The sequence below is a fragment of the Sminthopsis crassicaudata genome, chromosome 2 (genome assembly GCF_048593235.1).
Source record: "Sminthopsis crassicaudata isolate SCR6 chromosome 2, ASM4859323v1, whole genome shotgun sequence".
Classification (NCBI taxonomy): domain Eukaryota; kingdom Metazoa; phylum Chordata; class Mammalia; order Dasyuromorphia; family Dasyuridae; genus Sminthopsis; species Sminthopsis crassicaudata.
Window position 1 is genome coordinate 74,833,111 of NC_133618.1, and position 24,600 is coordinate 74,857,710.

General features: G+C 34.6%; 1 protein-coding gene across 1 annotated transcript; it reads right to left on the reverse strand.

Moving 5' to 3' along the window:
* Positions 1 to 552: 552 nt before the first annotated feature.
* LOC141554571 (uncharacterized) lies at positions 553 to 24,276 on the reverse strand. The gene is made up of 2 exons (XM_074286585.1): positions 23,413 to 24,276; positions 553 to 3,644 (listed from the first exon to the last, which is right to left on the reverse strand). Exons 1-2 carry the CDS (start codon positions 23,501 to 23,503, stop codon positions 3,037 to 3,039), a joined length of 699 nt encoding a protein of 232 aa, XP_074142686.1. The 5' UTR covers positions 23,504 to 24,276; the 3' UTR covers positions 553 to 3,036.
* Between the last annotated feature and the right edge of the window lie 324 nt (positions 24,277 to 24,600).

The window sequence follows — 24,600 nt, forward strand, 5'->3', positions numbered from 1 at the left end:
AAATAAAGTAAATTGTTTTCCTTATTAACAAACCTGAAGACATTGACTGTTAGAGGCAAAGGGACTAAATAAGAGAATAAGTAGGTGGAGAAGAAAGAAGCATAGGCATAAATGACACCAGAAATGAAAGCAATTAATTTGGTTATCAAACTGCCAAAGTCTGGGGAAGAATTGGATTCCAATAGAAAAGACTCATCATCCCTAAAAATCATCCCTTATAGATGATAGAGTGTCCTATGGAAGATCAAAGGGGTAGAAAATGAGAGAATATAGATTAGTCTGGAACTATAAAATGGATATAAGAGAATGGAATCAAAGGCCACTTCAGCCACTAAAGGATTTTCTTGTCTCATAGTCATAATGTGAAGAGGCACAAAGATTTTATATGGAAAGATAACAGAATTCAAGATGGTCTACATAACTGATTCTCAAATTCTTTATGAGAACAGAACCCTTCATAAAAGATGAAACTTAAGGGGAGGGCTTAAATGACATAAAAACAAAAACATATTATTAATGATTCCAAATAGCATAGTTTTTTAAAATCTCAACTTTTTAAATAATCATTTTTATTTAGAATTTAACATGTTTATATAACACTTTACCACTTGTTGAATATTTTACATAATGTACTCATTTGCTTTTCCCAAAAACCCTATGATGAAAGTTATAAGTTTAGGTGGTAGTATCAGGGAGGTGTATCAATTCCATTTATTACTCTGGTCTACAAAGGGACATCATCTTTTTTAATTCAATGAGGAGATATAACTGACCTTTTCTTCCCTGTTACATACTTCTCAATTTCTACTTTCTTTGATGCTACTGAAAGTAGAATTCTTAATTTTTTATATAGGTGACTATTGCTTGACAATTACAACTTTAAGAGTGCTTTCCCTTCTTCGATTTGCATTCTTAGATATTCATGCCTTGTCAATGTTTGCACATAAGCATTCCACGCCCCTAAGTTTTTGACCAATATCAGTTGACACAAAAAAGGCTTCTGACAAAATACAGGACCTAGCCATTTTACAAAAAATAGGGTGCAGAGGGAAGGGTTTTATTCATTCAGTGCAATAAAATAACACAAGTGAAACTAAAAGGTAATATTATATATATAACAAAAAAATTAGTAGTGTTCCCAGTATAGCCAATTAAAAATGACATCTACAATACCACTTCTATTTGATATTATTTCAAAAAATGTTTAAATTAACAATAATAAAAATAAATTAAATGAATAAGCATTGGTAATGAAGATGGAATATTATATAAACAGAAAATCTAAGGACTTAAAAAAATTGAGACAAAGAGCTCCCATATGGTAGCAGAATATATGATAAAACTGGCACAGTGCAAATAAAGATAAACTAACAACAAAGAAATGTCATCTGTAATAATGACAAAAATAAAAGATGTGGTTATTAATTTATTAAAACTCATAATAAACCTTTGTAAAAATAATTATATAAAAAATTTAAGATATAATAAAAGGGATTAAATAATTAAGAATAAACTCCTTTGCACATGAGTGGGTTGAATAAATATCAAGTTAAAAATCTTCATATTTTACCATTTAGTTATTTACAAATAAATTTAATTTACAAATTTAATACATCTATATACAAAAAGGATTGTTTCATAAGACTAGACAAAGTAACAATGAAATTTATATGAAAAAATTGGCAAAAATATGCAATAATTTGTATAGGAAAAAGTTCTTAAATAGAAACTTGCTCTATCAGACCTTGAAACACAAATAGGCTAGAAACAAACAATTTACTAAGATGAAAAAGAGTGCTGAGGAAGTGAAAGGAATATCCACACTGATGAAATCATGGCTCATTAAATACCTTTTTAAAATATATCATAAGTAAACAACATGGCCAACATTACTGGCCAATAATTATAGAACTTAATTTTGATTTTCTTTCATGTTCATAAAAGACAAGTTTTTTGAAGGCTTTCTCACATGCATTTCATTCGTATTACTTCTCTCAGCATGAATTCTTTGATGTTTAGTAAGTGATGATCTGGTTCTGAAGGCTTTTATACATGTATTACATTCATAGGGTTTTTCTCCAGTGTGGATTCTCTGATGCTCAGTAAGGGATGAGCGATGCCTAAAGGTTTTTCTACATGCATTACATTCAAAGGGTCTCTCCCCAGTGTGGATTCGCTGATGCTGAACAAGATGGGTCTTCTGACTAAAGGCTTTGCCACATTCATTGCACTCAAAGGGTTTATTTCTAGTATGGATTCTTTGATGTCGAATAGCATGTGTGCTTTGGGTAAAAGCTTTTCCACATTCATTACACTTATATCATTTGTCTCCAGTATGAATTCTTTGATGTTTAATAAAGGATGAGCTATTACTGAAGGATTTCCCACAATCATTACATTCAAAAGGTTTTTCTCCAGTGTGGATTCTTTGATGCTGAATAGCATGTGTGTGCTGACTGAAGGTTTTTCCACATTCATTATATTTATACTGTTTCTCTCCAATATAAACTCTCTGATTTTTAATGAAAGATGAACTATTATTGAAAGTTATTCCATATTCATTATACTCAAAGTTTGATTTCTTTTGAGCATGAATTCTTTGATGTTGAATAACATGTGTGCTCTGGCTAAAAGCTTTCCCGCATTCACTGCATTTATAGCGTTCCTCTCCTGTATGAATTCTCTTATGTTTAATAAAGTTTAAACTACTATTAAATGCTTTCCCACATTCATTACACTCAAAGGGTTTCTCTCCAGTATGGATCCTATGGTGTTGAATAAAGGTTTTCCCACATTTATTGCATTCATATGCTTTTTTCTCCAGTACGGATAATCTGATGTCGAATAAGAGATGAGCTCTCACTGAAAATTTTTCCACATTCATTACATTTTTAGGGTTTTTTTCCAGTATAGGTTCTCTGATGCTGAGTTAAGATTTGATAGTCATTACATTCATAAGGTTTCTCCCCAGTGTGGATTCTCTGATGCTGAACCAGGTGTGTTCTCTGAGTAAAGGCTTTGCCACATTCATTACACTTATAGTGTTTCTCTACAGGATGAATTTTCTGATGTTCGACTGAAGGCTTTATCACATTCAATACATTTATTGAGTTTTTCACTAGTATGATTTCTCTGATATTGAATATAGTATGTGTTTTGGCTGAAGGCCTTCCCACACTCATTATAATTATAAGGTTTTTTCTCAGTCTCCATGTTATTACATGGGATAAAATTTGAGGTTTGACAGAGGGCTTCTTCAGAGCCATTATTTTGAGGTGCCTTCCTTGAAGGCATTTGTTTCAGAATGTCTGAATACTCATTGAGGATCACTTTATGTTTGTCAGATTTATGGAACTTCTTTCCTATAATATCTATTTCTTGGGTAGAAAAGATTGACTCTAGACTGAAGCTTTCTTGAAATTTATTAAAATCATGGTTTCTTGCCATATCAGAAGTTTTTGTGTGGACAACTATCTGCCCAGAATGGCTCTTCTGATTGCCCTGCTGTTTCTCTGACTTGACATTACATTCCCAGTCTTGTCTTTGGGAATTCTTAGGATCATCCAATATAAATCTTTCCAGGAAAAATTCTTCATTTGAGATGCCATGTTTTGATATTGTTTCTTTGCTTTCAGACCAAGTCTCTAAAAAAAAAAAAAAGAAAGAAATTAAATTTGAAAAATCTTGTATTCTTTGTGTTGAGGAAAAATCCACATTACATAGTGAGTCCTATCTCTTCTATTAAAAGAAAATGCCTTCAAATTAGAAAGGGTAAAAATAATAATAATCCTTTGTATTTAGATGAATTATAGTTTATTCAACTTTAGCACCTTTTATTTCATTTTATCCTTACAACAATACTAAGAGCTAGGGAACTTTAAGCATGAATAAAAAACGAGTTTTGGAGAGACAAGTTGACTTGCATCACTCTAGCCAGTGGTAAAACCACATATAGATCTTGGATTTTATTGTTCCACATCCAGTGTTCTTTCTACTATATTACCACATATGTTATATTTTTTTCTATTTTCAACTTTTACCTTCTATGGAAGAAGGTACCAAGTGAAATCATAGAAGAAGAAAGAAATCCTTGAACTGAATAAGGAGAGAGAGCATATGAAAGTTAATGTAAAGGCTAAACTTGTGAAAGATAGATATTGAAAAGACAGATAGGGAAAAGAAAAGTAGATTGTGGAAATGAATGAGAAAAAAATGGAACTGAAGGAAAAAACAAATTAGTGTAAGAAAAAGGAGTCAATTTGAAGGAAGACTTAAAATGAACAAGGAATGGGAATGAAGAGGAAGGTTTAAAAAGAAATTAAAGAGAAAAGAAATGACAAACTAAATAAGTGAAAAAAAGATAAGGAAACAAACTATTAAATGTGTTGTGGGGAAGGGTAATGAAAGAAAGAAAAGGAAATTGAGTATATTTGTCTAGGTAAAAAGTGATAAAGGTAAGTTTAACTCTTTAAAGATCTAAAGGAATGCAGATTAGGGTAAGGAGTAAATACCCATAAGCACGTAAAAGTAAAAGTGAAGAGCTCTCCACTCTTCAGGTTTTCAGGGACAGTGAAGTGTATCTTAAAAAAAAAAAAAAAAAGATCCTATTCCAAATGACAATATAGGAATGGAATTAACCAGTGCCATTAAGAACATTCTCTGTGAATTACATAAAAGGGAAATTCACCATAGTTCGTTCCTTACATCTTCCACCTTTTATGATTATATTCTTACTAACAGGGAAAAAAACTATTTCAGGGTTGGAAAATTCTGTGCAGCCTAGGGTACAATAAGTCCTTCCTTTTACAGTTTCTGATAGTGAATAAAATCACATATAATCTGATATTCACCTTAGTTTTTGGAGAAGTATACTCAGAGAATTGGAGAATTGGAAGAAAACTCAGTAACTATTTAGACCAACTCATAGCAGAAAGAAATCCCCACAACTATATATATGTATATATATATATATATATATATATATATATATATATATATATATATATATATATATATATATAAATCATATAAAAATAAAGTAGTTATAATGAAGGAAAAAGAAAAGCATTTGAGATATCTAGAAGTTCACAGGAAGCAAAATTCATGGAAAGAAGAGTAAAATCAAAACCTATGGCCTCTTATGTCTCTACCCAATTGCCTAGATTCTTTTTTTAAAAATTTTATAATTATACATTTTTGACAGTATATATGCATGAGTAATTTTTATAACATTATCCCTTGTATTCATTTTTTTCAGATTTTCCCCTCTCTCCCTCTACTCCCTCCCCTAAATGACAGGCAATCTCATACATTTTACATGTGTTACAGTATAACCTAGATATAATATATGTGTGTAAATCCAATTTTCTTGTTGCACATTAAGTATTGGATTCCAAAGGTAAAAGTACCCTGGGTAGATAGACAGTAGTGCTAATATTTTACATTCAATTCCCAGTGTTTCTTCTCTGGATGTAGTTGTTTCTGTCCATCATTGATCAGCTGGAAGTGAGTTGGATCTTCTTAATGTTGAAGATATCCACTTCCATCAGAATACATCTTCATACAGTATTGTTGTTAAAGTGTATAGTGATCTTCTGGTTCTGCTCATTTCACTCAGCATCAGTTCATGCAGATCTCTCCAAGCCTTTCTGAATTCATCTTGCTGGTCATTTCTTACAGAGCAATAATATTCCATAACCTTCATATACCATAATTTACCCAACCATTCTCCAATTGATGGACATCCATTCATCTTCCAGTTTCTAGCCACTACAAAAAAGAGCTGCCACAAACATTTTGGCACACACTGGTCCCTTTCCCCTCTTTAGTATTTCTTTGGGATATAAGCCCAGTAGTAGCACTGCTGGATCAAAGGGTATGCACAGTTTGATAACTTTTTGGGCATAGTTCCAGATTGCTCTCCAGAATGGCCGGATTCTTTCACAACTCCACCAACAATGTATTAGTGTCCCAGTTTTCCCACATCCCCTCCAACATTCATCATTATTTGTTCCTGTCATCTTAGCCAATCTGACAGGTATGTAGTGGTATCTCAGAGTTGTCTTAATTTGCATTTCTCTGTTCAGTAGTGATTTGGAACACTCTTTCATATGAGTGGATATAGTTTCAATTTCATTATCTGAGAATTGTCTGTTCATATCCTTTGACCATTTATCAATTGGAGAATGGTTTGATTTCTTATAAATTATGATCAATTCTCTATACATTTTGGAAATGAGACCTTTATCAGAACCTTTAACTGTAAAAATATTTTCCCAATTTGTTACTTCCCTTCTAATCTTGTTTGCATTAGTATTGTTTGTACAGAAACTTTTTTAGTTTGATGTAATCAAAATCTTCTATTTTGTGATCAATAATGATCTCTAGTTCTTCTCTAGTCATAAATTCCTTCCTCCTCCACAGGTCTGAGAGGTAGACTATCCTCTGTTCCTCTAATCTATTTATGATCTCATTCTTTATGCTTAAATCATGGACCCATTTTGATCTTATTTTGGTATATGGTGTTAAGTGTGGATCCATATCTAATTTCTGAATTGCCTAGATTCTTGACAACAAATGAAAAAAAACAGAAGTCCTATTAGAAGGAGGCAAATTTGAGCTTATATGACATAACACTGTGAAAAAGAATGTGGTTCTAAATAAGGTCTATTGCTGTTGTTCAGCTATTTCAATACTCTCTGACTCTGTGGTTCTTTTGGGAGGAGTTTCTTGGGAGAGATATTGTGATGGTTTGTCATTTATTTCTCCATATCATTATGAAGATGAGAAACTGAGTCAAACAGGATTAAGGGACTTGTCCAGAGTCACATAACTAGTAAATGTCTGAGATAAGATTTGAATTCAGGAAGATGAGTCTACTTTGATTCCAAGTCTACTTTACTGTATGTAGCATCACCCAGCTGTATTAAGTAGGTACTGTATGGTTAAAAAGATATATTTGTGTGAAAAAATCTAGGAAATAGAGTAGACTGAGTATAATAGAAAGAATTGAGCGAAGGTCAAGATGGAGAAAACCAACCAATTGTGTTACTAAAGTATACTACATATCACTGAACAGAAAAAAAAAGGTAATGATATGTAAAAAACACGTTAAAAGCCTACTACAGGGACATAACAGTGAAAAACAAGTGCAAGATTTTATTTGTCAAGACTATGATTTCCTTCCTTTAGGGAATCTATCAAAAAAGACACTGGATCTAGAAAGGAAGAGAGTGTGAATCATGGGAACAATGTTCCCAAAGAGATGACAGGAAGCAGTATTAAAATTTAGAAAGAAAGAAAATATCTCTGCTTGAAAGAATGCAAGAGGATAATTGTGAAGTATGTAAAATGTTAGGATCACATTAAGACTCTTTAGGAACTAGATTATCTGTCCTTTTGTTTACTATAACTTCCATCTGATTTTCACTCACCTGGATAGCTAACTTTTGAGACTTCTTTTTTTTAATATCCATGATTCTATCCCTTGATTTATATGGGACATGATCTCTGAATTGGAAACTGGAAACCCTGATCATAGGCATAAATGGAAAATTTGAGATAAGGACAAAGAACTATCTCAGTTCTCAATTCTAGGTACAAAATCCAGATAAAAGAGAATTCAAAAGGAAATTCTAGAGGGAAATACAAACACTCCTGAAGCATGTTCGATATGATGTTTCAAAGAAAAACAGGAAGAGCATTTATTCCCCCTTTTCCTATGATAATAGAAACTGCTCTGGCATATATTTATGCTGCTACTTGTTTGGGGTAGAAAGAATCCTTGACTTAGGTGAGCAGATGATGGGAAAAAGAAAGTTTGAGTGACAATATAATGAGTCTGCCCCCTTTCAGTTCAATTTTTTTTAAAAGGCTTTTCATCAGGGCACAGGGAGAAAACATAGGTTTTTTCTTAGCCTCAAAGGGATTAGAAATCTTTTTTTTTGCCCTAGATGTCAATCTAAATACCAGTTAATCACTTCCGATATTTTAAGAAAAGAGGAAGTACAAAAAATAATCTGTACTGGGAAGATTCTGAGTCATATTTCAAAGCTACTCTTACTCAAATAAACCAAATTCCTGTAGTTTTCCAACATCACAACTTGATATAGATCCCTCTGAGTTGAATCCAGTTTCCCCCATTCCTCTTGAGTAAAGTCCACAGCTATATCCTTGAATGTCACTGATTCCTGAAATATCAAACCCATTCATATTCATACGTTTCCAATACACGATTCTGAAGAAAGGGATACAGGTGGCAGTGCTAGGAAATTTGAATGGAATATATAAGTGATTCAGAGAGTTTTCAAATTTCTTAGTACCAACAAAGATATATTAAACACCTAACATGTCTGACTTTGGGGCATAGTGTGTGTATATTTTTGTTGGAAAAGTTTTGCATCTCTCTGTCTGGGGGAAACTGCTCTCTTTCAAACTGATTCTACTTGGTATAGCAGTCATTTTCATGGGGATTTGTTAGGTTCTTACTAAGTGCTAAGTCGGTACTTAACAATTCTCTAGTTCCGGCCTTTCTTGGTAGTTTGACTTGTAAATTCCTAAGGAAGAGCTTGGGTGCTTGGGAGGAGCAAGCTCATTGGTTGAAGTGGTTCTTCCCAGAAGCCCTTGCATTATCCCACACCCATTCTCTGGGAGGATATAAAAGAGGCAACATTGGGCCTGGACAAGCAGTCTGGACTGGGGAAGGACAAGAGCTGGAGGAGATTCAGAGCCAGGATTCAGGAAGAAGAGGCTGGCTGGAGGCTCCAGAAACCTCCCAAGAAACCTGCTCATAGAGGAAAATATTATACAGAAAAGAAACCTCCTCCCAGAGAATGGGTGTGGGATAATGCAAGGGCTTCTGGGAAGAACCACTTCAACCAATGAGCTTGCTCCTCCCAAGCACCCAAACTCTTCCTTAGGAATTCACAAGTCAAACTACCAGGAAAGGCCGGAACTAGAGAATTGTTAAGTACAGACTTAGCACTTAGTAAGAACCTAACAGGAATTTATACCTGGATAGTTCTCCTTGGCTGCTCAAGATTACCCTTGCAGACTGTCTCATGAAAATGATCTCCTGCGTTCTTGAATTCTCCTACTATAAAATCTCTCACAGCCTTCTCCAACCCCAAATCTCCACATTTGTAAAATTAGAATAATGCCAGACAATCTGTTATATACGGTTATCGTAAGGATCAAGTGACATACAAGGCATTAAATAGATGCCAAATGTTACTGAAATACTCAAAATGCACGTGATTCCATTGGTTTGGATGTTCCATTTATTAACAGATCACCATTCATCCCGTCTATCTTTTTACCCATGTCCTAATAATAGACATATATGGCTGGTATGATCCTTTGACATTTTTATAATCTATTTTATGACCTGGGTCTATCTTATAACTCTGACTTTAGATTTTTGTTGATTTGTTTTTTGGCAAGGCAACTGGGGTTAAGGTACTAGCCTAAGGTCATATAACTAGTTAAGTGTTAAGTGGTAAGGCTGAATTTGAACTCAGGTCTTCCTGACTTCAGGGCCAGTGCTCTATCTACTGTGCCATCTAGCTGCTCCAACTTTAGACATTTTAATTTACTGTGGAAACTAGCTGATTTTCTGATATTTCCCTGTGCCCCCATTCCCACCCCATTACACACATGACTTGACCTTTCCTGTGTGACCTTATGTGACCATATTCTACCCTATTTCTTAGCATAAGTCCATCATCATTAAGGTCAGTACAATGGGTATGCCTTTGCTTATCCTGCATTTGGGAGATATTCCCAATATGTAAAGGGAGTAGGGAATATCATTGAAGAACAATATACCACAGGGATTATCTAATTTATTGAATGGGATCCTCCCTCTCCAAAGTACTCCTTATTTGCTACCTTCCCAATTTCTTCCTATAGATTTCTGTTGGCCCTGATATCTTATGGAACTTGTTTATATTCATTGTCTAGTAGTGCAAAGTATCAATGCATATAAAGTCTGTAATAATTCTCAGAATCATCCCTGCCTGTCAGAATTTAACCAAATCAGGTGGATAATAAATAAACTGAGCCTGGGCCATGGGAACATCCCCTTAGTTCATGAACCATTGAACAAAACAGAAGTGATCTAGTAGCTATATTTATTTGGACTGAAATAGGTAGCTTTGCTCTTCTCCAGAGCAAACAAGGGTCACATCACTAAAGTTCATGCTTCGGAAACAGAAAATTCCTTTTCTTTAGATCCATGAATCACTGACAAACTTTAGGACTGTTGGAACTATACTTTCATTGGCACGATTTCTTACTTTCACTGTAAAGAACAAAGACTAGGACCCTCTTCTATGTTTGAGATTGAGAGTGCTAAGTATGTGCTTATTTACCTGAATGCCAATGATTTTGCAAGGTTCACCATTCTTTCTCTTGCTAAATTTGATGGCCAATTTTTAGGCACCGTCATAAAGTAAAAACAAATCACTTATTGCCGTTTCTCACTGGATTTATTTCCTAAAATTTAATATTTTTCCAAATTAATAAAAATAATTTTAATATTCTTTAATCTCAGTTCCAAATTTTCTCCTTCTCTTCCTCTCTCTTTTGTTCTCCCTCATTGAGAAACCAATTTCATATAGGTTATAAATATGCTATCATGCAAAACTTATTTCTGAGTGAATTACATTGTAAAAGAAAATAAAACAAAAAGTTGTTTATAAATTTTGCTTCTAACTGCATTTAGAATCTACTACCTTTTTCTATGAAATGAATAGCATTTTTTCATCATAAGCCCTTCAAAATTGCTCTTAATGATTATATGGCTGAATAAGTCATTCACAATTAATCATCAAACAATATTGCTGTTATTGTGTGGACTGTTATCTTGGTTCTGTTTATTTCAATTTGCATCAGTGCATGTAAGTCTTTCCAGATTTTTCTGAAAGAATTCTTAGTGTACCACGGCATTTCTTATATCTCAAAAGTGTTCTATCATAATCACATACCACAACTTGTTCATCCATTCCCCAATAAATAAAGCATCTACTAATTTCCATTTTTTTAAATACCAGTAAGAGAGCTGCTATTTTGTCTTTCTCTAGGTTCTTTTCCTTTTTTAAAATCTCTTTGGAATACAGACCCTTTGCTGAATCAAAGACTTTTTTTTAATCCTTTGGGCATAGTTCGAAATTGCTTTACCACATATCTCAATTGGTTCACAATTCCAGTGTGCAAATTTTCCCATATCCCATCCAACTTTACCATTTTTCTTTTGTCATATACCTCTGATATATGTGGGGTGGCACTTCAGAGGTTTCATTTGCTTCTCTTTAATCAACATAAGAATGTTTTTTATATTTTATAGAGATAGCTTTGATTATTTTATCTGAAAACTACCTGTTTATCTTTTGACCATTTATCAATTAGAAAACGGTTATTTTTAGAAATTTGATTCAGTTCTCCATCTATTTGAGAAATAAGGCCTTTGAGAAATTTGCTATCCATTTTTTGCATTTATAATTACTATATTTCCTCAATATTTCTATGTTTATCCTATCCTTTTCAACATGCCCATTCTCAAATGTTTTCCTTCTGACTAATAAGTACTACTCCTAAATTATCTTTCCTTCTAACAGCCCTCCTTCTTATCCTTCCTCGTCTTCTGAATTCTTTTCAGCCTATTTCTTGACTTTTAGCTTCTTAATAAATTTGGGCTCTGCTCCAGGTATTGGGGGGGGCATTGACCCTAGTTTTGGGCATTTTTTTTAGAGCTAGTTCTGAGAGATCTGTAAGTTTTTGGTTCTTCCAATGTTGTATGATCTAAAGAAAAACTTGCTACTTCTTTCCTGCCTATGATCTGGTCTATTCCTCCTGGCCCTGGGGCTGCTACCTAGAGCTATAACACAAATTCTTTTATAGGCAATTGCAACACAGTCCTGTAACAAACAGTTCCAGCAAAGGGTCCCATGTAATCTCCTTCTGAGCAGTTGTTTTGACTCTCTTACTATCTGTGGATTGTTGATTCAATTACCCTCCTCTCTCCTATCCAAGATCTGCTGATGGTTTGCTTAAGTATAGCCTTTGCTGGTACAATCTGAGCTGGACTGTGTTAGACCTTTCTTCTAACAGACCTTTCCTGCCAACTTTCTAAATTGCCTTTCTTGAGCTAAAAAATTGTTTCTCCTTGTCCTTTTGTGGGTTCTGCCATGACAGAATTTGTTCTGAGGCATATTTAAAGTTTGGAGGATATTAGGGGGAACTCAGGTAAGTCCTTGCCTTCTTTCCATTTTTATTCTACTCTTCTCATTAGATTTCTTGATCATTATTTTGACTGGATGTAAAGAATGTTGCTCACAATAAATAAGTGATTTTAATTTAGATTATATTTTTTTCAAAAATTCCTAAGTCTTTATTGAAAAGTATATTTTCTGTTACACAAGAGAGATTGCAAGCTAATGAATATGTTTTTTAATAGAGTTGATTTGTTCTGCAAAAAACTACAAAACCCATCCATTTGTTAAATAAATAACACCTAAAGCAGGATGGAGAATTAAAGTAGAGGTAAGCAAATAATGTCTAAGACCAAAGCCATTAATCCATATCAAGTCCTTAGCAGCTGTACTCTTTGGTCAAAGGAGGCAGATGCCACTCACTTCTCTGAAAGAAGGAGAAGAGGAAGGGAAGCAGGAAGGTAGGAAGGCAGGAAGAAAGCCAGGAAGGAAGGCAGGAAGAAAGCCAGGAAGGAAGGCAGACAAGCAGGCAGTCAGGAAGCCAGGAAGGAAGGAAGGAAGGAAGGAAGGAAGGAAGGAAGGAAGGAAGGAAGGAAGGAAGGAAGGAAGGAAGGAAGGAAGAGGAGCTGTAGATAACAAATGAGATAGTATTTATAAAATTCTTAGCCTAGTATCTTGCTATATAGTAGGCAATTAAAACTATCTTTCTTCTCTCCTTTCTCTTTCAACTTTCTCTTTCCTTTCCATTTCCACTTCCTTCCATTCCCTCCCTTCCCTGCCTTTCCTTCCTTTCAGCACTGGTTTCACTACTTTCCAATGGTGCATTGTCTCTGCCTTCCCCTCTACTCTCTCCTGAGAGAAATACTGGTATAGAATTTCCACCATGTTTGTCTTCCTACTAACAATGAAACTTCCTTGACTAAAAACTTTCTCTCATACCTTTCTAGCATTCACTTCCAATACTCAGCATATAACAGATTTGGATGACTTAATGAATAAGTGTGTGCTATCTGGAGAGAAGTGGGACAATTTTCAATAACTTTGAAGTATATTATGTATCCAGCCAGATTTTTTAGTTATAGAATGGCAGAAGGAAATTAGTCTGTACCCTGGAACTTAAAGTATTATTTCAGGAAAGAAGAAATTTAAACACACCTAGGACCCAGAAATTAGGCATTCAGGAACCATTTTTTCTTCTTGTACTCCTCTTGGAGTAGACTAGAATCCTGATAATTAATATCTAGGGATTTATTTCTCTCTGGTTCCAAATATTTAAAGTTGCTTTCTGAACCCAAGTATTGAACTTTACATTTATTGCTATTAAATTTCTTCTTTTTAGATTCATGTACCATCTAAAGATATATATTCAAAAGCTAAAAATGTAATTAAATAAGTTACTTATCCTTCCCAGTTTTCAGATGAGGGTGGTCACCATTCTTCTCAGATTAAAATCTGGACTTCATAAAAGTCACAAATATGTTAAATATTACAGGATCAAAGACATATTCTCGGGGAACATTACTTGAGATTTCCTTCCAAACTAGTATTGATTTATCAATAACAATTTGTGAATCCTGTCATTCAAGCAATTCCAGATCTATGTAACTCTACTATCATCAACTCCTCAAATTGTTATCTTATCTAAAGGAATTCATGAAAGACTGTCAAATGTTTTGCTGAAATTTAGGAATACTATGTCTATCACATTATCGTCTACCAGAATAATAACCCCTTTAAAGGAAAAGAAAATGAAGTTAGTCTGGAAAGACCTCATCCAGATAAAATCATGTAAATTCTCTTCCAGAATGCTCAAAGGTTATCTCTCCTTTCTCCTACTTGCTGATGAGTTTCTTTTTTTTTCTTTCTCTTTTCTTTGTTAAAAAACCAACCCCTCTTACACATGCATTTTATTCTATCTTTCCCATTTTCTCCAGCAGATTTCATCTTTAACTATTTCTTCTCTCTTCTTTCTTCCATTTCTACCTATTAGCTGATTCCTTTCTCTGTTACTTTTATATATGCCTGTCTCCCTTAACCTTAAAAAATGTTTGTAGGTCCCTACAATCTCTTCAAGTTATCATCCTATATCTTTTGTCTCCTTAGTCAAACTCCTTGAAAAATTTGTCTCCATTTGTTACTTCCTATCCTCTTACTCCTCAACCCTTTTTCATCAACTTTTTACCTCACCACTCAACTGAAACTTCTCTTTTAAGCTACCAATAATCTCTGATAAAACTGATAATCTTTTCTCAGTCCTAAACCTTCCTGATCTGATCATGTGACACTATTGACCACTCTCATTCACTTCCTCTATACTCTCTTCTTTCTGAATTTTCATGAAATTACTCTGTGATGGTTGGTCTCCTTTGCTGGTTCATCATTTACATAGTGCCCCCCTTTACTGTGAGTGTTCCCTAAAATTCTGCTCTGGTTTCTCCTCTCTCTTCTCTCTATTGATAATGTCATCATATCTGATGGGCTTATTAATGATCATAACTAAACAAATTCATATATTCAATACATCTATTCCAATCTCTTCATCTTCAATCTTCCATCAATAAGAGCCTGTCAGATATTTCTAAGGGGATATCCTAAAAGACACCTTACATACAACATATCTAAAACTGAACTCAATATCTTCCCCCCTAAACATTCCCCTCTTCCAAATTTCCCTATTTCTACAATGCCACAGTTCTTCCATTATCTCAAGCTTTGTAATGTTAGCATTCTCCTCACTTTCCCTCATCTCATATATCTAATCAATTGGCAAATCTTGCTGTTTCTACTTTCACATCTTTTTCATCCAAATCTTTCTCTCACTTTCACATAGTTACTACCTTCAGATATTTACCATCATTAGAATATTGCAATAGTCTCCTAATTGGCTCAAAGACTATTAACAAAGCTCATATATTTCTCCATTCCAGTCTATTTTACATACTCCTACCAATATAATTTTCCTTAAGTACAAATCTAACTAGGTAACCAACTTCTCAAATATTTCCAGTGGCTTACAACTGCCTCTAGAAGGAAAAAAAATTCTTAATTTATCTATTAAATTCCTACACGTGACCCCAACTTATTTCCAGACTCATTGGCTATTACTCTTTCCTGCATATCATATCCTAATTTAACCAAATGGCCTTCTGTCTGTTCCTTACACATGACATTATCTCATCTCTCTGCCTTTGCACTGACCATCTTCCATACCTGGAATGTATTTCTTCCTTACCTCTGCTTCACTGAGTCCCTCATTTAAGATGAAACTAAGTCAATGTCTTTCTGCAAGAATCTTTGCCTAAGCCTGACCAAATGCTGTATCAGTCAAACCACTTTTCTTTTAACTATTTTATATTTATCAATTCAGCCTGTATTTTATACTTTATGTCAATACTCTAAATTCATTAATGAGTTCCCTCTGCATCCAGAGTCTCTACAGAAAGCTCTCTCTTTTTTCATCAGAATAACTTGTGTTAGTATTATAATAATTTTATCCTTGAAACTTTCTTTGGAGCCAACTTATTCTATGAAATGTTAAGTCCTAAAATACTATCTATCCTCTCTGAATTTCTTTGAGAAGTAATTTTTCAAAATCTATTTTACCCGTTATACTTTACTTTCTCCTAATGTACTTCCTTCCAAAATTTCTAACATTTCTATTTCAGTGAGTTTGACTTCTTTTCTCTGGCTAAACTCTAGAATGGATTATTAAAGTGAGGGCTACCCTACATTTCACTTTGTCCCAAGAAGAGGTAGAAATAAAATAAAAGCAGATTTAGGCTAGATCTAAGGGAAAATTTTCTAACAATTAGAAACCTATCAGAGATCAAAATGGTTATATCCCAGAAAGTATTCTCTCATTGGAATAAAGTAAAAGGTCATTCAAATAAATGACTGTTATACACAGGATCCCTGTTCAGCTAATATGATATAGGTGACTTCTGTAGTAACTTTTCTGGAAATACACATAATATGAAGAAGACATTTTCTGAATTTCATCGAGAAAACAATATTTACAACTACCAATGCATTGTCAGAGAAAAAAAAGATGGAGGAATTAAAATATGAGTTCTAATCCTAATTTGTCTTTAAATAAACTGAAGGAAATATCAGAGCTTTAGAACTGAAGCCGTTTAATACTGAAGCAAATGAAGATAAGGTCAAAAAATGAAGTCACTTACCCAAGATCACACAATTCATAAGTGTCAAAACCAAGACTCAAGACCCAAACTTGTGATTATCATCCACTCTTTTCCCCATTATAACCCAGTATTTGTTCCCACTACATTACACACCCAAAACCAAAACAAAACAAAAAAAGATGGTCTCAATTGAAAATACTCTGATTTATGTAGCACATGCTACCTACAGTGGAGCTTCAAAGAGACAAATGGTTGATGTTATCTATGAGTCCCATTATTAGAGTTCTAAATTCCCAGGAATTTTTTTTCCTATTTACTCCATGAACCCCTTACTTCAGGTGTTAAGTTTTACCCTGTTACTTTCTAGTCCCATCAACTTTCTATAATTCTCACCTTTCTTCTCAATTGTTTGAGTCAAGTCTTCTACCAGGCTTACTACCTTTTTACTATTAGTAGGATGTTGGAATTTTCCCAAATCCTTAGATCCCCAGGTAGGAGATTACAAATTGCTCTAGTACCAGCAACTCCAGAATCTGTTCCTTTGTATGAATCTTGGGCCTTAACCATTTACAACAAAGTTTCCAGAGTTGGATGAGGGCTTTCTCGGGCCCAGCCACTTCCAGGTATCCATCTCACCTAAAACTCTGGCAAGCAATTTCAAGATCTGATTTTTCTTCAATCATATCTTGTACCCAAGAGATACCAGTTTTGGAGACTTAAAACACCTTCATGTGGAGATGACCTCAAGAGAGAGACCATCACTTTGTTTGAAGATCAAAATTGGAGGTGGTTCATATTGGTTTCAAATCTGTATTCTTAACAGGCCAGCAGTTCTCTTCATCAGTCTCACAAGTTCTTCTAAGAGGCATTGTGGATAGATTATAGTCAATAAGAGGAAGACAAGTCTTAGTTACATAAATCTGAACTCAAAGCCAATGCATAAATTTTCAAGAGATACCATATACACAAATGGCTCACAATCCTCTAATAACAGCATGGTCCCATCTTTTTTTTTTTTTTTCCTTTTTTTAAAAAAAATATTTTTAACATTATTTTCTTTTAAATTTAAATTGAATTCCAAATTCTCTTCCTCTCTACAACCTTCAACCTATTGAGAAGGCAAACAAAATGACATTATACATGTGAAATCATGCAAGATCTATTTTCATTTTAGCCATATCACAAAAAATGAAAGTCACTGTCCTATTTTTAAACAGCATTAAAAAAAAAAACCCTCTAGTAGCTGTGTGGCTCAGAATGGTGAGTGGTCACCACTTAACAAAAAGCTGGAGAGATCTCTAGGAGCAAACTAAAAGTTTACTGTACATTCTTTCGAGAAGAAGGTGTCCCTCTAGTAGTCAGACAAGCAATCAAAAGGAGGAGGTACCTTTTGGGACAGGTTTTACACTTTAAATAATCCCTAATGCAAACACTCCACTGACTATCATCCTCATTGGCTGAGGATCTTACATTCTAAACTCAGGAACTACACAGGAAATTGAACTTTGGCCCATAAGTACATGGTTGCCCATATTTGATCAAAGTAGGGAGAAAATGATGTCATGGGAGGATAGTAGGAAGGGGATTTTGTAAAGGGCTAGAACTGAACAAATGCATTTGGATAATGGAGCATGTGAGACTAACTGCCAATGGGAAGGTTCCCTATTAACTTGTTTGAAGGGTGACCCTCCCCAGCTATTCTGTGCTGACTTGATTGGTGGGACAAAGAGGGGGAAGTGGCATGTGTGGAAGGAGTAGGAGTAGGAAGAGGAATTGAGACACTGAGGCTGAGTCAGTCTCTCCTGGCCTTTGAGGGAGGAAGGTGTGTGTGAGATTGCTAGACCTAATTCCCTGACCTTAGCCGTAAAAGATCAAGAATAAAGACGTTTAGTGATCCTGACTCTGGCTGACTGGGAAGACAAAGTTCCAGCAGGATTTAAGTATGCCCCTGAGTCAATGCTCAAGGACCTTCAGGCCTACTCCAACTCTGAAGTAGATGAAACCTTACTCAATTTTCACAACTGTCCTGAGGGATCTCACTCTATGTCATTCAGTAGCTATCATAAACACACACTTAAAATATACTGATACATAATACATACTTAGGACTTTAACAAAGAGACTTAGACCTTAACCTTCCCTTCAGCTAAAAAGATCTTAGATTTTGCTTAGAAACAATAACAATGAGACTTAGTCCTTAACCTTCCTTTCAACCAAAAACATCTTAGATTATGCTTAGAAACAAATTTACCACACAGATTAAGAGAAAATAAGAGATAAGAAAGTCAAAACACTTATGCAAAAATAAACCATTCTAGTTTAATAAGTAACAACTTTCTTCCTTTCTCTTGACTCAAAGTAAATCCATTAAGTAGAAGAGAAAACAAATTATTTTAATAACTGTAATAGTCATGCTTGGAATGTACTAGCATTGCATTAGGTACATGTCAAGCCATTTACCCAAGTGTAAATCCAAGAAAAATAGAATTATAGTGATTGTGTTATCTAATATTATTCATGAAAATGAAGAAAACTAGGAATTTGTTCTATGTTTATCTACTTTTAGAGAAGAAACTAATCACTTTGATTCTCAAGTGTTCATGTGAAATTCAAAAATTTCATGTGGACTTAAAAGTAGCATTTGCAAATATATGCATGGAGAGACCATAATCCACAGACCTCTCTAACTTACTGAGCTGGAAAAATGACTTACTGTAATTTAAAAATAAAAAAAAAATAAAATAAAAAAACCTCACCAAAAAGTCCTGATCAGCATTTGATCCTTTGCATTGTCTAGATCTCTTTTAAGAAGTCGGGAGGGAAGAGAAATAGAGTTAACTAAACTTCTTCCTTGGCCTCTCCCATCTTGTTTGTACCTGCTGCATTTTTCTTTTTAAAAACCTAATTTAGCTGATGTCTGTACCTTGATATCTTTAGATAATGCACATACCTGCATATCCATATTGACATCTTTATAGACAACTCTATTTCAAACAAATACAAATATTTATAACAATTATGTAATAGCAAAGAACTGACAATAAAGTAAATATTCATTGACTAGAGCAGGACTTCTTAAACTTTTTCCATTTACCACCCCTTTTTGCCCAAGAAATCTTTATATGACCCCTAGTATACTGATATATAAAATAAGTATATAAATCAAGCATTTACTCATAATAAATCATAATTTCATTCAGTTATATGATCCCATATTGTGTCACAACCTACAGTTTAAGAAACTTTGGACTAGAAAATGGCTAAACAAGTTGTGCAATACTATTACTATGTTACATATGAAATGATGACTATATAATTTATATGGTGAAAACAATGTAAATAAAAAAGGAATTAAAATTGAAATTGAATGTTGCAAAATTATAATAACTAAACTTGGCTCCAAAGAACAAATGTAAGTAAATACTCCCTTTTTTGTGGTACTATGAAATATAGCATAAAATATCATTTTAAAAATATATAGGTCAGTTATTTTTTCTTCTTTTTCATAAGAAATGGTTTTGGGGGAGCTAATGAAAAACTATAATGAGAAATATAGGTGATATAATTACAGTTACATATATATATGTATGTATGTATATATATATATATATTTTTTTTTTTCATTTTAAACACTTTAGACTAAGCAGATTGAAGTGGGGAAAGCACTCTATATACAAAAGTAACAAAGCAACACTCTCTCTGATGGTCAAGAACTAGAAAAAGTATATGTGTCCAACAACTAAAGAATGGTTAAAACAGGCTGTGGCAATACAGACATAATGGAATTGTCTGAGGAAATTATAAATGTGAAGAACACAGAGACATATCTAGAGCATAAATAAACTTGAAAAGTTATATGAAATTATGTTGGATAAAAAATAGCACTATGACAGCAATAATAAATACCATGAGTTACAATTATTTAAGTAGTTATGGAGCAACAAAATATGGAAAAATATAGAGAAGAAAAAATTTGGATGGTAAAAATACCAAAAGGATATTTTCATTAATTTAATTAAAGTATAAAAAATGTATGCATATAAAATACATACATATAGATGTATTAGCTTTACAACATAATTTTTATTCTACTTTACATGATGCTTTCTTAAACTGATGATTACTATTTAGAATAATTTTAAATGAATTTAAAATTACAATAAAACCTAAAACATAGAACTATTTAATATGAAAAATTGAAAACAATCCAAATAATCAACTACATGAGATATATTTGTGACAGCAGCTTCTTTAGATTTAACCAGGCCATAAATATTTATTAATAAATGCCTTCTAGTGATTAAGGAGACAAAACAAATAAACTAATCTTTATTCTCATGGAGCTTACATTTTAAAATGTAAATTTTAAATATAATTTTAAAAATTATAACATTTAAATAAATGCATATAAAATATATATTTAAAAATATAAATATATGTACTTATAGTTGTACATATAGAATATAAGTATATATATTAGTACATACAGAATATAAAGAGAGCAGTTAAAAATAAATACAAAGTACTTATATGCAATGTAGTTTAGGGGTTAGCAGAAACAGGGTTAGAAGGTACAAGGGCACAGGAATGACTACATGCAAAGATTCTATCTAAATTTTGTTTTAGGGAAGACAGGAATTCTTTGTGAGTGTATTCTAGGCATGAGGGTTGGCCATTTATAAAGGAATAGAGATGGTAGAAAATTGTATATAAGGAACAGAACGAAGGCCAATTTAGATAGATTGCAAAAGGTAGGACAGGGAATGAGGTTGGAATGATAGACTGATGCCAGAGTGTCCAGAGCTTCAAGAATCAAACAGGAATTTATATTTGGGCCTAAAGTAAATAGGAAGCCATTAGTTTATTAGACTCTATAAACTTGGATTCTGGCTTTGTGAGATGAGCTTTTGGCCTATTTTATCTAGAAATAAGCCTCCATATCACTTCCCAGTCATTTCCAAAGCATACTGCCTTGATCTTACCATTTTCTTCTTCCTTCTTCACTGGATCACAAACTCTGTCTCTGCTTCTCTGATGGCTGAATTTTTGCCTTATCTAGTCTAGATGTCACTTCCTTGCCATTTACAAACCAAGCTACTATGAACTCTTCCCACACACATCCTATTAACATAGGGAGAGGATGACCCTACTCAACTCTGTTCTGGCTCCATCTGTGGGTGTTGACAAAGAAGGGGAAGAGAGATCAGAGGGTGGAGTAGGACAAGCAGGATCATTCTTTGGCAGTGGAGAGAGAGAAAGGAGGTATATAGATTCCTAGATCTAATCCCCTGATTGTGGACCCCAGAAGACCAAGAATCAAGACTTTTGCTTATCCTGACTCTGGCTGATTCTAAGATATCCAGGGAACTAATGCAGTCACAACAGGGAACATCTTTGTCAGGCAGATTATGATCCACCAACAAAGCAGTCAGGCAGGAGAACTAAAAGTAGTATAACAAAAACCCAAGGAAGGAGACCATAATAATGAGAAGGGGTTAGTCAAAGTCATCTAAAATTGCAGTAAGGTCAAAGAAATACTGAGAAAAAGCCATTGGATTTAGCAATTAAGAGATCAGTGGGAACTTTAAAGAACAATTTCAGTAGAATGATGGTGTTGAAAGCAAGATCACAAAGGGCTGAGAACTGAGGAGAGAAAATACAGATAACATACATTATTTTTTCTAAGATTTTTGTTTTTGAAAAGAATAAAAAGCTTCAGGATGGCAAAGTCAAATGAGGGGTTTTTGGTTTTTGTGCAAGTTTTTTGTTTTGTTTTTAATAATGGGTGAGACCTGGCATACAGAGGCAGGTGAGTCTCGAAGTCATATTGAAAGAGAGATTAGGCAAAGAGATTGAATGGGCAATGAGTTGAAAATCATAGTAAATTATCATAAGTCAGAGAGTAGTTATTAAGGTAGAAAAGTGTGGAGACCTGGAACTCTGGAGAAGTATACCTGAAACAAGAATACTTACAAGGTGTTTACTCAGTGGAATTGATGAGATAATGGTTCTCTAGTTTACATATACTTAATACTTAGCATGTAATAGTTCTACAATTGTTGTAATTATAATAAGGTATTTAAGGGCTGAGAGAACTGGGGACAGAGTCAGACTGAGTCAGACTATGACAGAGTCAAGCTGCTGGAGGAGATTGCCATTCTGAGACTGGGTCAGACTGTGGAAACAGACTGAGGAGGAAAATAAAGACTTTGCACTCTATTCCTGTCCAACCTCCTGATGATTATCCTGCTGAGACCAAGGCCCATTGGGAGGACCTCCAGAAAGCTAGCCTGAACATTACAGAAAAGGATAGAATAATTCAAAATTCCAGATCTTGGATCTGATCATGGGATCTGATCATGAAATCTAATTACTAAGTGTTTTATTATGTGGATGACATCAAGTGGAGAGATCAGTATTGTAGTTGAAAAGATTGAAAAGTCATATTGTAAAAGCAGCCTTCTATATAAATACAAAGACCTCCAGGATGATGCCACAGAATGGAGAAATAAAAAACGAAACAAAAGCATGAGTACATATAAATGGCATGAATTATAAGTACTTTCCTTAAACACGATGAGACATATTTTTCATTTGATAAATGAGCCAACTAAGGCTCAGAGAAATTGACTAATGTCCATGACTATATGGCTAGTGTGTGTGAGCTAATGCCCAGATTTCCTGACTCCAAAGTCCATTCCACAACACTTGGAAAATCTAGCTCCAGCTTGAACGCAGCATCTATAATTTTTCAGTACCCTCATGCACTTGGGATAACTGGTGCCCTGCCCTGGGTAAGTGCCCGCTAGCCCAGCTCGTTCTGCTCGGGATAACTGGTGCCCAGTCCTCGAGCCCAGATCTCCCTGCCCGGGCTAACGGCCGCCCTTGCCCAAACTAACTGTTCCTCTCGCCGGATAACGACTGCCCTGCCCAAGCTAACAGTCACGTTGTCCACGAATCCAGAATCCCCTGCCCGGACTCTGGCCCGTTCTTGATCGTCAACCTGGCCAGATCGCTGAGACTCGCTGGGAACCAGGGTCGGACTCCCGAGCAGTACGTACCTGCAGCCTGGGTCTGTAAGCCAGCCTGACAGACACTCTCAGAGCTGGGATCATTTGAAAGCGTCCTTGGGATCTGCAAAACGATGCGCATCTGGTCTCTAAACCCGGCGAGGGAGTGCGCCTGTGCAGAGGAGATCCTCCGAGACTACAACTCCCAGGATGCATGTATTCCCTACTTTCCATTTTCAAGGGACTCATTTTCCTACTTTGGTACTCTACTTGTTTCTTAGGCTCAATTCACTCTGCCCTGGAGCCTCCACCGAACAGAGAATGACTTCTTCCCTCCTATTTTCTCCTGATCTCCCATGCTAAGAGCCTCTCGAGTCTCCTTTTTTTTAAACTTTCTGCCTTCTACTGCAGCTTGCTCCTTTTGGGGAATTCAAGATTGCATTGATTAAGACTCAGAGCCTGAGTTAAGGAAAGTTGGGCATAAAAATATTAGTATTAGGTGATTTGAAATAGCCTGGGGACATTACAATTCTGGCCCGGTCCTGAAAGAACTAATGCTCCAGCCATAGCACCAGCTTTTTCTACATGAAAAGAAATGGAGAAGCGGTTAAAGTAAAGTCAATCTGAAGCCTATAGCCAGTGACCCACCAAGAGCTCAGCAACGAATTAACGAATTACCAGGGAATCCGTTCTTGAAAAGCCAATTTGGCAAAGAACAATACCTACATGGACCACGTGGACAGGAATAGATGACAGAAACAGCTAGTATTTCAAATAAGCTTTATATAACATCTGCTATGAGCCAAGAGCTGTGCAAGTTGATGGGGATACAAAGATGGGCAAAAAAAGTTGCTGCCTCTCAGGTAGCTCACAATCTAATAGTAATCTGCAAACAACAATGTAACAAACGTTTAATGGCATATAATTGAGCAAAAAGTAGTCCTACTTTCCATTTTCGATGCTAGTACATTTTTAGTACTAGTAATTTGTGTGTTTTTGGTTTTTTTTTTCCTAAATTGAATTAACCAATGCTTTGTTTTATTGATGGTTGGTCAGTGTTTTATTTTGTTTCTTTAACTTTGATTTTCAAGATTTCCAGTTTGCTGTTTAATTGGGGATTCTTAATTTGTGACTAGTATGAAAATATTTTTGGATAGGCTGACAATCACAGGGCCACAGACAAATTCTCTGAGGCACACAAAGGCATTCATCCAATTTGGAATCTGTCCACTAATGAAA

What these genes read in the sequence shown, in the direction of transcription:
- LOC141554571 (XM_074286585.1), bottom strand. Translation starts at nt 23,503, where the DNA reads ATGCGCATCGTTTTGCAGATCCCAAGGACGCTTTCAAATGATCCCAGC. An exon ending in CTTACAGACCCAGGCTGCAG is followed by an intron (nt 3,645 to 23,412) that starts GTACGTACTGCT and finishes TTTTTTTTTTAG; the next exon opens with AGACTTGGTCTGAAAGCAAA.